Raw genomic sequence first — 15392 nt, 5'->3', positions numbered from 1 at the left:
AGCAATCTTAGATATCCTCAGATGAAGTATCAAGCTGACTTCAAAATATAAGATCACTAATATATTGTTATTGGGCTACAGCAGCAGAATGGTTAAGGTGCCATATCAGAGGGACAAAGATATGAGTTCAAGCCTTCCTCTGGCAATGTACTGAAGACTATTTCTACTTGACAGGGCTGTGAATGACCATTATGGAGTCAAATGAAGCCAGATATATGGTTTATGTTAGCCACATCATTTTTTTGCATGACATTGGTTGCGGAAGCTGGTGCATCTTAACCATTTTAGGTGTTTTAAGCTCAGGTGAATCGAGTGACGGACTGACGTGACCATTAATACCATAAATGTAGGAAAAGATAAAGTTTTTCAGGAGAAAGAGAGAGGAACTCTATAAAAACAGGGTATTTGTTTTATGTGAAGGGAAGTTTGCTTGATGCAAGTCAAGAAAATGTCAGGTAACAACACCCAGAGGCTTCACACAAGGTGTAATCTTATAAAAAATCAATGAGTTTAATTCACAGCACATTTTCTATAGGCCATAAAGTCTAGGGGCTTTGGAGATTTCATTGATACAAAGCTTTTTGGGGTGCAAAAGCCCTGAGCCCCCTTCTATTTACAGCCAGGGTTGGGCTAATTAAATGAAGCTCGGTTTCAGCCTCCAGCTGCGTGGTTCCTGTATGTAATATTCTTTTGCTATAACAATGCTGCCTGCAACATGTTATATCGTGTACAAGCACATAGGGAGAAACATCATCCCGTTTGAGTTTACAAGAGCTTAACAATGAAAGCACAGATCCGGCCAAGAAATCTGTGGGGGCAGATTATATGGGATTTTCTGTGTCGATTGCTTTTTGTAGAATCAGGGCTTTACAAGAAAAAAAAATCTCTCATGAGGGATGTCACAGGGGGATGGGGAATTAAGCACAAAAGCACAGAGGGTTGTGTGAGCTTCTTGCATTGGTTGTTTTTATTCATTATCCAACCTTGGCAATGCCTTTGTTAGTCCATCTGCTGTTCAGTTTTGTGACTCATGAGTGACTGCTCTAGGGTTGCTGGCTAATTAGTAGCTTTTACCCATTTTTTAAATTTATTTTCCTCCTTCCCTGTCACTCACTTTACTGATCTCTTTCACTTGCTTAAGTGTTTTGTCTTTCTTCTAAAATTGTCTCTGTTTATATTTTTAACAGTACCTATTTATACTCCTCTCTGATTGTATTAGCTAATTTTGTTTATCTGATAATGCAGTAACTAAAGGTAGAGAAGCCATGGGCTCTTCCATTGGGGGTGATTCCACACTGTAGCACCAAGGATGGGGCTGGACAGTTCTTCTGCAAATTCTGGGCTGAATCCAAGTTAAGTGATTAATACTAGGCTTTAATTCAGCCCGTAATAGCTATCTTTCAATTTTCTGAGTCACTTTAGGCCATTTATAGATGTTAGATTTTTCTAGGTTTAATCAGGCCTGCAGCTGTGGATATCTGTAATCCAAATTAAAATTGGCTCGTCCAAATTAACTAATCCTCAATAAATGAGGATTAAAATTAATTTAGACTAGGACAGTCCAAAATTAGGCAATTTAAACTGTATTCATTAACATGTATATACAGCGTTGCTTTTAGGAAAAACAGTCCTTAGGAACTCAGATAAGCATTGCAAATATCAGTCCCCTCAAGGGAAGCTCAGTTGGGTTTTTGCAACACAGCAGAGACAATCAGGCACAAAGTAACACCTTTACAAAATCAGATATACCAACAACACCTCCTCCTGACTAAATATCAGTATCTTGACCCCATCTCTGCCCAAGCACTTGGGCTACCCGTCTGTGAAGAATACAGCAAACCCCCTTGATCCTCTATTAACTCTTCTTTTGAATTAAAATTTGATTCACACTGTGTGATGCAAATCAGTTAACATGGTTTAGAAAATGGTGAGCACATCTACAAGTGGCCTTAAAGACTAGGGAGCATATCCAAAACAGGATTAAAGTACCCAGAATGGTTCTAAAAAGGGCTTAGGTGGATTTAGATGCCTTACCTAAATCCAAAATTGCAATTTTGAAAAACTCAGAAAAATTGCTGCCTAACCTGAGAGCCAGTCGTGGGAATTAACTAATTAATTAACTAGTTAAAAAGTTAAAGAAATGGCTAACTTTTAACTTTAGTTACATTTTTCAGCTGTTAACTTTTAACTTTAGTTAAAAAAAAGGTTAACTTTAACTTTTTTAAAGTATAAGATAAAAGTTTTATAAAATTGAAATCCAGCTTTCCCAGAGTTCTGACATAGCCACGCTCTAGGATTTACGTGGAACAATATTTCTTTATTGAAACTCTAGGACTTCTTGTTTGAGCGACAGAGAGTAGTGTGCCTTCCTATGAGATATGGTCTCTTAAGAACTACAAGTCCCAGAGTTCCTTAGTTCATGCTGGCATTTTTTTTGTGCCTTTGCAGAAGTCAACAGGGCAGCCAGTTGGCTGCATGAGAGGGAACAAGCACCAGCAAGCAGAGACATTGATCCCAGTAAGAATGGGAGCAAGTAGTGAGGGTGAAGCAGATGATGACTTTTTTAATTTTCATGAAGATCCAAACCAGGGCCCATGAAGTTAAGCCATGAATGGTACGTGCCCCCAGCGGCTGGAGGCACACGGCTGCACCGCCAGCGGCAGGAGCGGGGAGCTCCCGCAGACGTCGCCAGCACTGTCGGCAGCAGGGGGCGAGGAGGAGGTGGCGAGCGCTGACCAGGGGTCAGTGACCACCTGCGGGAGCTGCTGGCAGTGGCGGTAGTGGCCAGGGGCAATCATGGACTGCCCGCAGATGCCGCCGGCAGTGGGATGGCCTTTTTGCAGGGGGTCCACCACCACGCACAGTGGGTGCATGTGCACCCGCATGCACCCCTACGCGTCGCTCCTGAGTTGAGCATTACTTCTCATCTGTGAGAATCTTATCTGAGATGTCACCTACTATGAGAAAACTATTCATCCATTATAACACAAGCATTCCCTCATCTACCCATGTAGAGCGATTGTTCAGTAGTGGGGGCTTAGTTTTGCAGGACAGAAGAGGAAAATTGTCAGATGTAAATTTTGAAATGCAGCTTTTGCTGAAGTTCAATAAGCCTGTTGAAACAGTTTGTGCTGTTTTCTTTTTCTCATTTAAACTGATTTTCTCATTTCAGTCTAATTTTGATTTTCAAACACGTTCATTATTTCTATTTCAGATGTATTTCATACCCTTTTGTTACCTTTTGAGCAATAACTTTTGTAACAACAGAGATTTTCTCTGCAACACAGCTTTCATTTGTCACCTGGCTATGAATATCTCCTTTCTGTTATTCTAGTATACCTATATGGTGCATTGACTTTTACAAAGTACTTCTCAGGGAGAGGGTGAGAAGGATCTAACATTACATAGGTATTGGTAAATTGTTATTCTGAAAACTGTATGACAAGTATAACATTGTTATCAGGTAAAGAAGGTGAGTTCTGAGTAAATGAGTGTGCTTCTGTGAGCTTATGGAAAGGAAACCCACTCATTGCATTTGAAAATGAAAAATGATGCTAAGAGTCAATTCACTGTGTTCCACGCATTTCTCACAAATCAACTTAACTTTGAACTAGTTACTTTCTTTTTAACTTACCTTTTAACTAGTTGAAAGTGGAAATATTTAACTTTTAACTTAACTCAATTGTAAAGCCTGCTTTTAATTTTAACTAGTTACATTTTCCATAAACTTTTCCCATGACTGCTGGGAGCATCTAAACTTCACAGCTGCCTTATTCTTTGGGCATAAACTCCCCCTGCAAACTTACCTGGAACTGTTCCAGTCTTGACAGGACTGAACAATTTGATGCCCAGCTCGCACCTAAGCAGACCTGGATCCAAAAACTAGGTGCTTTTCCACCTATATATTCTGAGGGTGTGAGGAAGGTCTATCTGATAAGTATTGCCAGAGGCCTCTATTAAAAAATATTGTTGGAGCTGCCACTTCCTTTTAAAACACAGCTGAAGAAGAAGCTGTCTCACTGTTATATAACAGCTTGGTCATTAGAGCAATATGAGACCCCCAGTTTCAATTCCCTCCTTCTCATGATGCACTTCTCCCATCATCCTGTAGCGTGCTGGATGCTATCTTGCAAACACAAATGCAGTTGCATCAACGTAAATGGGAAATTTTCGTTCATCTACACACGTCCTTGTAGGCTATTCTGGGGTACAGACACTTTCTATCCTTCTTCTTGGAAAATGTGCCACTGTTTTGAAAAGAATTCAAGATTTGGAGCTAACATTGCACCCTTGAAAGCTCTTAGAATCAAAGAGGGGTGCACCAGTGCACCCCACCCCCCAGATCCACCCCTGAATCTTGCTCATGAATACCCAGCCATGCAACAGAGATAGCCAAGCTAGCTTACAGAAACCATATAGCCCTGTTACGTGGTGCTCTACTTAGGCTAGAGGAAGGGCGATACCCTGTCAGCTATGAACATTTGGGCAAGTACATATTGACATATGTATATGTATCAGTGTATCTTTTTATACGAGAAACCTTCTTGTGAGCAAATTTCCCATTTTCTAAACACAGCACAAAAGCTGAAGGATTGTGCCTGCTTTCAAAGTAGATTCATGACATTCAACAGAAAAAATGACCCGTCCTACCCACACCCTTCCTCATTGCATCTATCTGATGGCTAAAAATAAAGGTGCTATGCTTGAGTCCTATGGGGTTTTTTGGTTTGGGGGGGAGGTTTTTGTTTTTGGCTTTTATTTTAATGGGAAAAAATGTTGTTTCCGGTCTATAAAGCCAAAAAAAATGAAGCTATTTGCCCAGGATGAGTTTTGCCCATCTTGGCCTTTGAACCAGTATCACTTGGAAGAAAAGTTCTTTACTTGGGTGAAAATGAGGGAGCATTTTTGTGATCAGGTATTTTCTGTTTCTTTCAGATCATAGCAGCTTGTAGTTTTTCTCTAGGTTTGGAGGGTTAGGAAAAGTCATAGAAAACCTCCGAAGATTTCATCCTTTGGCAGGCTGAAAGAAATTGTCCTTGACAAAGCCAGTCCTGAATTTCAGAGTTTGGAAACAAGATGATTTCAAACACTGTAACTTCTGTCCCTTACAAGGGTTATACCTATGGGGATATCAGTGGTGTTTTAAAGAAGATGGCTCTAATCGCTGTACTGAGTGATAGGACAACCACTTAAAATTGGGAGAAATCTCACCAGGGGTGGATCTAGGACTTGGAAAATGGGGGTGCAGATCATGTAGTGTATCATCACATATAACCCAACACACATTTTTCTCCAGATAAAAACAAACTAGAAGTTGCATAATAAGCAGGGGTCTCGAGCTATATTATTCAATTTAAGCTTGAAGCAAAACCCACCCCCAACATTTTATTGAAATGTCCATTGCTATATCATATATTATATACAAAATATATATTTTTATATATATGATATATAAATATATATCATATATTATATATAAAAACACAGCAGACTAGGCACAAATAATCTAAAAATGTTGTTTCATTAGTTCTGCAGTCGTGCTACTTAAATGTGCATCTCTTTTTCAGATTCATAAAAACAAAATGAAACCTTCTTGAGCTTCCGGACAGTGCCTTCAGGGCTTCCTTGAAAGTGATTTGTCACACCTGAGCTATGCGCACCTGAGTTAAGATTTCCACACCTGAGTTAATGGCTTTAGCTAGAGTTAAAAAACAGTCTGTAAAGGTGTGAAATGGGAGCTATATGACTAGGTGCAGTGAACAGACAGCAGCATTGCAGAAGGAAAGATAGCTGGAGTAGTGAAACTATTGAAGACCATTTAAAAAGAAAGAGGGTCATTAACACCTATGGAATTAAGAGTTTAGAAGAAATCAAGGACGTTATAATGATGAGTGATTCAGTCAACTGACTGTCACTGCTACCTGAATAGAAATGCTGCTGCCACTGCCAGGTAGTTCTCTTTAGACTTTGGGTGGAGCGAGAATAAAGAGGGGTGCACCAGAGCACCCCCCCCAGTACACCCCTGAATCTTGCTCACGACTTGAGGTGATGAAGCACACGACCGCACCAGGGATCTTAGAGGTAAATTTCACCTTAAATGGACCTATTTACATTAAATGAGGAAAAACTACCAAGGGCAAGAGTTTCTGGAATGTAGCCTGAGGCTTATACAGAATGATAAAATAACTAAAAAACTTGAGGAAGTCAGCATCTTTTTTTATCTAAGTACATGATCCTGCATGGTTGAGAGACCAAAGTACTCATTTCAGAAGAGATAGGGAGTACGTTCATGAGGTTCCTAATTCCTGTGTAATGCTAGGAGCAACAACACTCACAATACAGATATAGTGAAAGGAGAAGACTTGAGATTATAATTAAAGCCACAGAAAATTAATTTCCAGCTTTGGAATTTGATAATAGCCTATACACATTTAAGTGGACAAATCACGTCTTAAAACCACATCATTAGATCTGGGGAGACAGAAAGGCAAGGGCCTTACCTACCATTTACATTTAAAGATAGCTTATATATAAAAGAATATTTAAAATGGCAGTGAAGGGGACAGTATGTCTATGAAGATATTTGTACTGTTTGTTTAAAACTGTGTCAGGAAGCCAGTTTAGGCATTTTTCATCAGGAAACTGGCTGCAGGGAAAAGCAGGAACAGCATAACTGAGCATGTACCCTTTCTTTCAATAATCTGAACAATCTGTTCCTTTATTTCAAATGGGAGCTGTGATGAGCTACGGTGCTCAGACATAAAGCATCCTAACTGCATGAGAGCAATGAAATATTTTTTTATTCAATCCCAAACATATCTTCAATAAAAAAAAATTAAAAACCAACTTCAAATTCACTGGATTCATTTAAGATCAAAGATCCACCCACTTCCTGCTTGATCGGTTTGTTTCAAATATGACATGGCCATGCCCCCTTGTGCAAAAAGCCTTCACTGTTCCTGAGATGCTGATTAATTACTTTTCTGTGTGGTTATTTTGTTGTGAGCATTTCCATGCCACTTGTTTTCTGCAATACTTGTAAAAACAACTGATGAAAATGAGAAAAGAAATACAAATCCATTTCTACTGTCATGGCTGCCTTAGGGCCACTGGTTCTTTTTGCTTTTTAAGTTGTTTTCTTTCAGGTGACTGATGCTGCAATTTGCTCACGGACCAGATGAAGGAGGTTATCGACCTGGCACAGAAATGACCAGCATTATTCACAGGAAATCAAGTCCCCTTGCCTTGCATATGGCAGCTCAAAGCTATACACATATTCTCAACTGGAATCTGTTAGTACGCAGGTATTTGGCCCCAAAGGTTTGGCACATATTGAAATCTTGTTAAAGAGGAAGTGTGGGGTGGGAGGCACTTTCATTGCCCTCAGACTTGACTGCCCTGTTTCCTTGCCAGCACCCAGCTTCATGTCAGAGGGACTCCAAAACTAAGATAATATTTGCAGAGCAGGCCTCAGCTGCCTGGTGTCACCGTACAGAGACAGCACAATGCAAGCCATCGTTGCATGCAGTCCCGAAGTAGCGAGCAGCTGAAGGCAGGGTGGGAGCACCTTAAGGCAGTGGTTTTCAACCTTTTTTGTCCCAGGACCCATTTGTAAACAGTCATGGCCAGTCTCTACCCAGTGCCCCTCACCCCCGGTCCCACAGTGCGCACCACCCACTGCCCCAGCACGTGGAAAGGGAAAAAGCCCACCAGGGGAAAGCCACAGTTCCCCACATTTTTCTCCTTTAAAGGAGAATCCATTTTTAAAGTTTGTTGACACATTTTTAAAGTGCATTTGTGTCCTTTCAGAGACTCTCGAGACCCACTTTCGGGATGCAGCCCCTGGGTGGAGAAACACCGCCTGAAGGGACAAACTGCTCCAGAGTGACATGTTTAAGGGTGTAGGTTGTAGCCCTGTTGGTCTACGGACAGAAGCAGCCGAGGATCTTTGGGTAAATCCGGTATCCCTTATTAGACCAACTCAAATAGCTGGAAAAAGTCTTCCTTGCAAGTTTTCAGGCACAGACGCCCTTCATCAGGCAGAGGAAGCATCTCCAGATGGCCTGTGCCATGAACGCCGCATGCCCTTAGAGGCTGCGGGGAGCACGGGGAGCTCCCACCGGTGGTGGTGGCACTGTTGGTGGCGGGAGCGTGGCAGCAGCAAGCGGTGAGCTCCCGCCAACGGCCACGGCACTGTTGGCAGTGGGAAGAACCGGGGGTGGACCCCCAGATGCCACCAGCAGCATCGGCACCATCCAGCAGTGATCACTGACTTTCTGTAGACGCCGCTGGCGGTGTCAACGGCGAGGAGCAGGAGTGGCAACTGCTGAGCACCCACAGGCGCCACCGGTGCCCTCCCACAGGGGATGCACTGCCACACTGCCAGCACTGCCTTTCCACAGGGGGTGCCCCGCCATGTTGCTGGTGCCTTTCCACAGGGGGTGCCCCGCCATATTGCTCGTGCCTTTCCACAGGGGGTGCCCCGCCACGCTCAGGCGACACAGCACCCCCTCGCACCTGGATGCTAAGAAGAGTTTTCGCGCCGCCGGGAGGGGGTTAATCAAAGATCCGGGATTCCCCCAAAGGGCCTTGACTGCTGGGAGCGACGCGAGCCCCTCCAAGCAACCTGCTCCCCGGCCGGGGGTAGTGCCAGGGGGTGACGCCCACAGCCCCGCCTCGCCTCGCCTCATCTCCCGCCCGCTCCCGGGCCCTGGCGCAGCGCGAGGCGGCGGTAGCCAGCCGGGTCCCCGCCTCAGCCCCTGCTCCTCCCCCGGCGGGGCGGCCCGCTCCCCGGCAGGCTCTTCCGGCGGGCGCTGGGAGCGCGGCAGCGGCTGGGCGGTGCGCAGGAGCAGCGGGCGCGGTGAGTCCCGGGGCCCCGGCAGCGCGGGGGAAGCTGCTGCTGCACGGCGGGGTTTGCACTGCCCCGCTCCCAGGGCGGCGGGGGTTGCCCTGCACGCGCCCCCGGGGGCCGCAGCCCCTCGCACCGCTGCGGCTGAGGGCTCAGGGGCGCGGGTGGCATGAAGCCCCACTTTGCCCTCTGTGTCAGCCCTGCCAGGGAAGAGGCTGTTTCAGTGCCTGGGTGATGCCTGCTTGAGGTTATGGAGCATCCTCAGAAAAGACAAGTTAACCTCCTGGGGGGGGTCTAAAATAATCCTCCTAGCAAAGCAGTTAAAAAAAAAAAGGATTAAAAAATGCAGCGTGACCCCATTGAAGGGCACGCGGGATGCGTCTCAGGGCCGGAGGGTTTGGGACTGGAAGCGCCCACGGCTGCATCCTCCGGCACCGGCGGCCGCTTGGTTGCGGAATGATGAAATCTCTCTTTTAAGTTACACGCCAAAGATGGCTGCTGTGTTGAGGAGCCGGCCCCAGCATCAGGCGCGATCCGTTTCACCCGGGGACGGTGGCTTTTGTTGCTAGGCTGCGTGCGAAGGGGGGAAAAGAGGACCTCGCCGGGTTGCTGCGATGTGATGCTGCTTCCAGCATTGGATGGGGTTGATTAGTGCAGCTGGCAAAGTGGGCAAAGCTTGCTGGTGGAAATGGATTGATGCTGATAAAAGCTGCATAGGGAGAGAGAAGAAAACTTGGGAACCAGCTTATTTTCTCTCTCTCTGTGTGTCTTGCTACTCTTGCCTCCCAGGCGTCAGCTGCGTGGCTTCTTTCCAAGTTTGTCACCCTTTCATTACATGGGTCCAACGCACCAAGTTTCTCATTGGGCTCCCCTAGGCGGGAAGGCTACAGGGAAAGGGGGCAACAGATTCCTTGGGACAAATGTGAAAAAAAACAGGGATGGGAGTGCTGGTCAAGGGTTCAAAAGAAGAGTGCCAAGCGGGGACACTGAGCAGAGTTCACAGGGCAGCACCCAGAGGCCCTCGAAGGAGTGCGAAGGAGACACTGGGCAGTATGCACTGGCTCCTTGCAAGTGGGGAGGCCAGCTCGGTGCCAGTGAGAATTGTTGTTGCTAAAAGACACAGGTCTGAAATGTGCTCTGTGGGCATCAGGTAAAGGTGCTGCGTTTCCCTAAAAGATTGCACCTTTATAGGACTTAAAAAAACATGAGTGCAAAAGGAGTTTAACCTCTGAACAGGTCAAAAACATTAGCTCTATGAGTCTTCCCACCACTGTGCTGCCAGCGTGCCTTCGAGTAACGGGGTCAGCTTTTACATGAGAACGCGAAGAAGCTGGAGACTGAACTCATGAGAACATCAAAAGGCAGCTCTGGATATTTGGAGATCTGTTGGAGATGGAAGCGACACCCTGAAAGAGGCCAGTGTAGTTATTTCACAACTAAGCTGCTGAGAACGGGTAGCAAATTTTGGTAAGAAATTGAATGGGTAGTAAGTTTTTTGCTCTCAAGTTGTTCTGTGTATCAGCAGTTTTGAGGACACGGGCGCAGGTGGTGAAGTGCTTTCCTTTTTGGCATCACAGAAAAGTTGGTTTTAACATCAGCTCCCCAGGCTGTCCCCTTGGCGCCCATATCACTTGGCTCTGCTCTTTGCAAAGTAGCCCAGCTTCAGGAAGAGGGTGGGTGCCCTGTCCCAGCACAGCAGAGCCTGATGTTTAAAACTATTTTTCTTGGCGATACAGGTTTGAACCCCTTAGGCCAGGGGTGCGCAAAATGCGGTCTGCCAAGCCATTCTATCCGGCCTGTGGGGCCCCTAAAAAATTTAGAAAATGAATATTAATCTAACCTGGGCTGCCTGGTTATGCGGCCCTCGATGGCTTGCCAAAACTCAGTAGGTGCCCCCTGTCCAAAATAATTGCCCGCCCCTGCCTTAGGCAGAGGAGAGGCTAAAACCGTAAGCAGGGACGTACAGAAATCGCAGCGGGACAACGGTTTCTTCCTAGCGCATTGCCAATTTCACGGGTATTTTGCGGTGTCCCCACCCCTTTATGCTAGTTGGCGGAGAAGCCCCACCCCTCAGCGCTGATTGGCAGAGAAGCCAACAGGAAGGAGGGACAAGGAGGCAGCTGTCATCTTGATTGCTGGCTGCCCTTCGTGTACCCCGCCCCTCGGCACCGATTGGCAGAAGCCCTGGCGGAGGGAGGAGGGACGAAGGGGCAGTCACCATCTTGATTTGTGCCATCCCGGCACCCAGCACCTTCCCCTCTGGCAGCCAGCATTTCATTTTTATTAAGTTATTTTTAATTATTGATTTCACGCTTTCTGTGAAACCACAAATTACCTAGGTCCCTCATCATGAGATGTAGCGACTGAGCTATCTTTCAAATGAGGGGTGGAGGGAAGCACTAGCTTTTGGCTTGGCTATGTTTTAAAACAGTAGTTTTCAACTCCCTTAAGCACAAGGCACCTCTTGGAAAATGCCACTTCTTAGTTTTACCTTGGTTTTGACTACAGAAAAATAACGGAGCAGTTTTTATGTTGCAAACAATTCAGAAGGACTATTCCCATCCTTCGGCCTCTACTGGCGTCAGTCGGACCCTTTTGCTCTCTGACGGGACCTGCTGTTTTGGAGCCAGCACCTGAGACTCCAAACTCATCCAGAGCTCGGAGCAGTGGGATATGTGCAGACCAAAAAACCAGGGGCAGTTATTCCTTTATCTGCTAGCAAAGCTAGGGATACTTGTATAAGGAGCCCTGGTAGAAGTGGAAACCTGGCCTCGCTGATGCCAATGCAGGTTCCTGTTCTGGAGTTGCTGCTGCCTTGCTAATGCTTTTGTCTGTAGATTTGCATCTGCTCTCAGGATGCCTAAAAGCAATCCTTTTCTGTCGTTTAGTAGTATTGGTAATGTCCCCCACCCTGTCATACCAGTAACTGAGAGCAATACACCCACCAGTACGTTCTTACCTCAGTTTATGCTTGGGTCACATACACAGGGTGACGTTCACTACTGCAAGGAAAAGGAAATTTTATTTTTAATGAAAGCTCAGATTCTTTCATAACGGATAGCACTCACCTGGTGAAGAGTCCTACTTGCTGTCTCCAACTGGACTTTACCAAGTCTTTGGTTGAAATAAACTTGGAGGTACTCTCATTTATGTTAGAAAAATAGAATGTAAAAGCATGTTAAATATTAGTAGTCCAATATTGGTAGGAAAGATGGATTAATTTTGTGTCCTGATGCATGAATTAGTGCTATGGTACTATAGGCACTATAATATGGAAATAAGGCACCATGACGTGGAAATATGATGCACAATAATGTGCTAATATACTGTGGTCCCTCAACAAACGTTTCACAGGACAGCTCATGATCCTGTATCCATCTGAATTTTGGTACAATAACATAGTAGTCATCACCAATAGGAAAGAATGATTTTTTTTTTTTTTTTTTTGTTAATAACAAGAACAAATTCAACTTTTCTTATACCTGTAAGTTTAGTCACAGCTATGTTAGTGCTTTTTATGAGTAATTTAACATAAAGTTACCAAGTGGTGGGCCCTTCAAATACATATGATGTCTGAGTAATTAAATCGTATATAGTTGGTTAATACATATAATTTAAAAAAATCATATATAATTACTGTTCCATTTTCATTGAATAGTCAAGTTAATGTCAGTGAAGGGCTCTGTAGCTACAGAACATTCAATTTTGCTTTCCACAGAAGAAGTGAACTTTGAAATGCTACAGTTGAAAGTTAAATGCCTGATAACTCCTGAATCTGCAATTTGTAAACTCATGGCAACTAATGCTGCTGTTAACCTTTAAACAAAGTTTAAAGTCTTAAGTCTATTACTATTGCTGAGTCTGTGGCAAAATTAAAAGCAGTCATTGTCTAAAAATTGTTGTTTAGACTTTGTTCTGATTATTTTTCAAAGTAATGACACACAGTTGCTTTAAGTAGATTAATTTTGTCCTCTACTCCTCATTAGGTTTTGATTTAATTGGAGGAAAGGAAGGCAAACTTGTGTGTTTGGCAGTACAGCTTTCAGGCCATTTCAGAAATGGTAGTAGGCTAAAACCAATGAAAAAGTTCATTGTTAAAAACTTTACAAAGTTTTGCTTGCTAACCATGTTTGTTTCTACATTTGTGTCGAAGGCAAGCATTTAACTGTTACATAAATATTTTTGTTTGTCAGCCTTTCCTAAAATATGAGTCTCCTTGAATTGTGAAAGTCATTTCAAGTTGACCTTTCAGTGTAAATTATTTTAGTTGCTGATAAGCCTGCATAATTAGTTTTGTTTTTCAGCCTCTTGCTGATGAGTTGTGTCAAAGGGAATGCATTTTAATTCATTCCAGATTTTGAAGCCTCAGTGATTTAAAATCTGTTGGCACCATTGATTCAAGGTGCTAATCTATTAAGTGGGTGATTCCACTCTGCAAGCCATTGTTGCATAATTATACCTATGGAAAAAAATCAAAGTTTCCCAGAAAGCCGTTAATTATTTAGTAGTTATTAAAGTCTGACTTCATCAGATAAATATTTTCATGACAAATTTGTGCATTTAGCTCCGTCTTTAAAAATGTTTTTCATTTGTTAGGAATCGGATCAATTTGTATTAATATTGGACCAAAACATCCTTTAGTTTTCATCTCTTATGATTTTTATCCTCAGTGGTACCTGAGTCAGTGCTGTCCCACTGGCAGCTCAGAGGCTGAATACAGCCCCCAAGGGGTTAATTGTGCCCCCTCCCCACTCCCACCCAGCTGCCACTGCCCTTATGGCTCCAGCTCCAGCAACAGCCAGGGGGCTCCAGGCTCCCCCGCCCTTCTCCAGCTCTACTTCCAGCAGTGTGGTGCAGCAGGGACCCTGGGGCTAGGGAGGTTGGGGTGCCTACATGGCATGTGCTAGCGTAGCCTGTGCAGCCCCTGCTGGTGTGGCCTGGAGGACACATGACCCACAGCCTTTTAGAAGCTGGACAGCATTGCATAGGGTATTGTTGATTATAATTATACATGTACCTTAATGATGTTACTTCTGATCTATATCATGTTAGTGGAGTTACACTAGTGAAGTACTACCGTAGTATAGGGTCATAAGCTTTATGTTTGAGAGCAGTATTTTCAGCTATGGTATAAAAATTAAGTGTCTTTTTTTTTTTTTTTTTTTTTTTTTTTTTTTTACCCCCTCCACCTTACAACTTTTAAGTAACTACAAATTCTGGATCATCAAAGTTTGTGTATCCAGAGCACGTAGTGATTCTTTCGACTCGGATCATTTTAGTTTCCATTCTGAAGTACAGCAAATAAACTTGAACCAACGCATCCCTGTTTCCTTTGTTTCTTAAATTTTGACGAGTTTTGCAATGCAATTATGTTTTTTCTTAGTCGTCATAATTTTTAATTTTATATTCATAGGATCATGGAAAATAAGGGTCTGAAGGGACCTCAGGAGGTCATCTAGTCCAACCCCAACCCCCTAACCACTTTCATTGCCCTCTTCTGGACTCTCTCCAACTTGTCGACATCCTTTTTGTAGTGGGGGCCCCAAAACTGAACACAGTACGGTGGCCTCACCAGTTCTTTATAGAGGGGAATAATCACTTCCCTCTATCTGCTGGCAGTGCTCCTACCAATGCAGACCAGTATTTCATTAGCTGTCTTGGCTAGCAGATGGTGTCAAAAGCCTCGCTAAACTCAAGGTATATCAATCACATCCACTGCTTTCCCCACATCCACAGAGCCAATCATCTCATCATAGAAGGCAGTCAAGTTGGTCAGGCATGACTCGCCCCTGATGAGTCCATGCTGACTGTTCCTAATTGCCTCCAAGTGCTTAGAAATGGATTCCTTGAGGATCTGCTCCATGATTTTTCCAGGCACTGAGGTGAGGCTGATCTGTCTGTAGTTCCTTGGATCCTCCTTCCCTTTCTTAAAAGTGGGCACTATTAAAGATGGGCACTATATTTGACCTTATCCAGTTGTCCAAGACCTCCCCCAATTGCCACAAGTTTTCAGAGATAATGGCCAGCAGCTTTGTGATTACATCAGCCAACTAACTCCCTCAGCACCCTTGGGTGCACTGCATCCAGCCCCATGGACTTGTACACATCTGGCTTTTCTAAACAGTCCCTAACCTGTTCTTTCACCACTGTTGGCTACTTACCTCTTCCCCAAACTGTGCTGCCCAGTGCAGTAGTCTAGGACCTGACCTTGCCAGTGAAGACCAAGGTAAAAAAAGACATTGAGTACTTCAGCCTTTTCCTCATCATGGGGATTGCCTCCCCCATTCAGTAAGGAACCCATGCTTTACCTGACCTTCCTCTTGTTGCTAACATACTTGTGGAAACCCTTCTTGTTACCCTTCATGTCCCATCCTAGCCACAACTCCAATTGTGCTTTGACCTTCCTGACTTCATCCCTGAATGCCTAAGCAATAGTTTTATACTCCTCTCAAGTTGTTTGTTAAAGTTTCCACTTCCTGTAAGCTTCCTTTTTGTGTTTAAGCTCACTGAAGAATTCTCTGCTAAGCCAAGATGGTCGTCTTCC

The 15392-nt window shown here is 44.2% G+C and overlaps 1 protein-coding gene across 5 annotated transcripts in view; it reads left to right on the top strand.

Annotated features, from left to right (window-relative positions):
• The first annotated feature begins 6797 nt into the window (after window positions 1–6797).
• SFXN1 (sideroflexin 1) overlaps window positions 6798–15392 on the top strand; it is a 40246-nt gene continuing 31651 nt past the window's right edge. For 3 of the 5 annotated variants that reach the window (XR_016444421.1, XR_016444419.1, XR_016444418.1), the window contains exon 1: window positions 6798–8860. Coding sequence is in view for 1 of the 5 variants with exons in the window: in XM_090064472.1 (XP_089920598.1) it covers window positions 8416–8860 (445 nt within the window). In the remaining 4 variants the exon portion in view is untranslated. The remainder of the gene's footprint in view (window positions 8861–15392) is intronic. The other 2 variants (XR_016444420.1, XM_090064472.1) reach the window with 2 other exon arrangements.

This window comes from Crocodylus siamensis, chromosome 10 (genome assembly GCF_052110815.1).
Source record: "Crocodylus siamensis isolate JL-2025a chromosome 10, ASM5211081v1, whole genome shotgun sequence".
Lineage (NCBI taxonomy): Eukaryota > Metazoa > Chordata > Crocodylia > Crocodylidae > Crocodylus > Crocodylus siamensis.
Note: the sequence above shows the minus strand (reverse complement) of the source record. Positions and strands in the feature narration are given on the sequence as shown.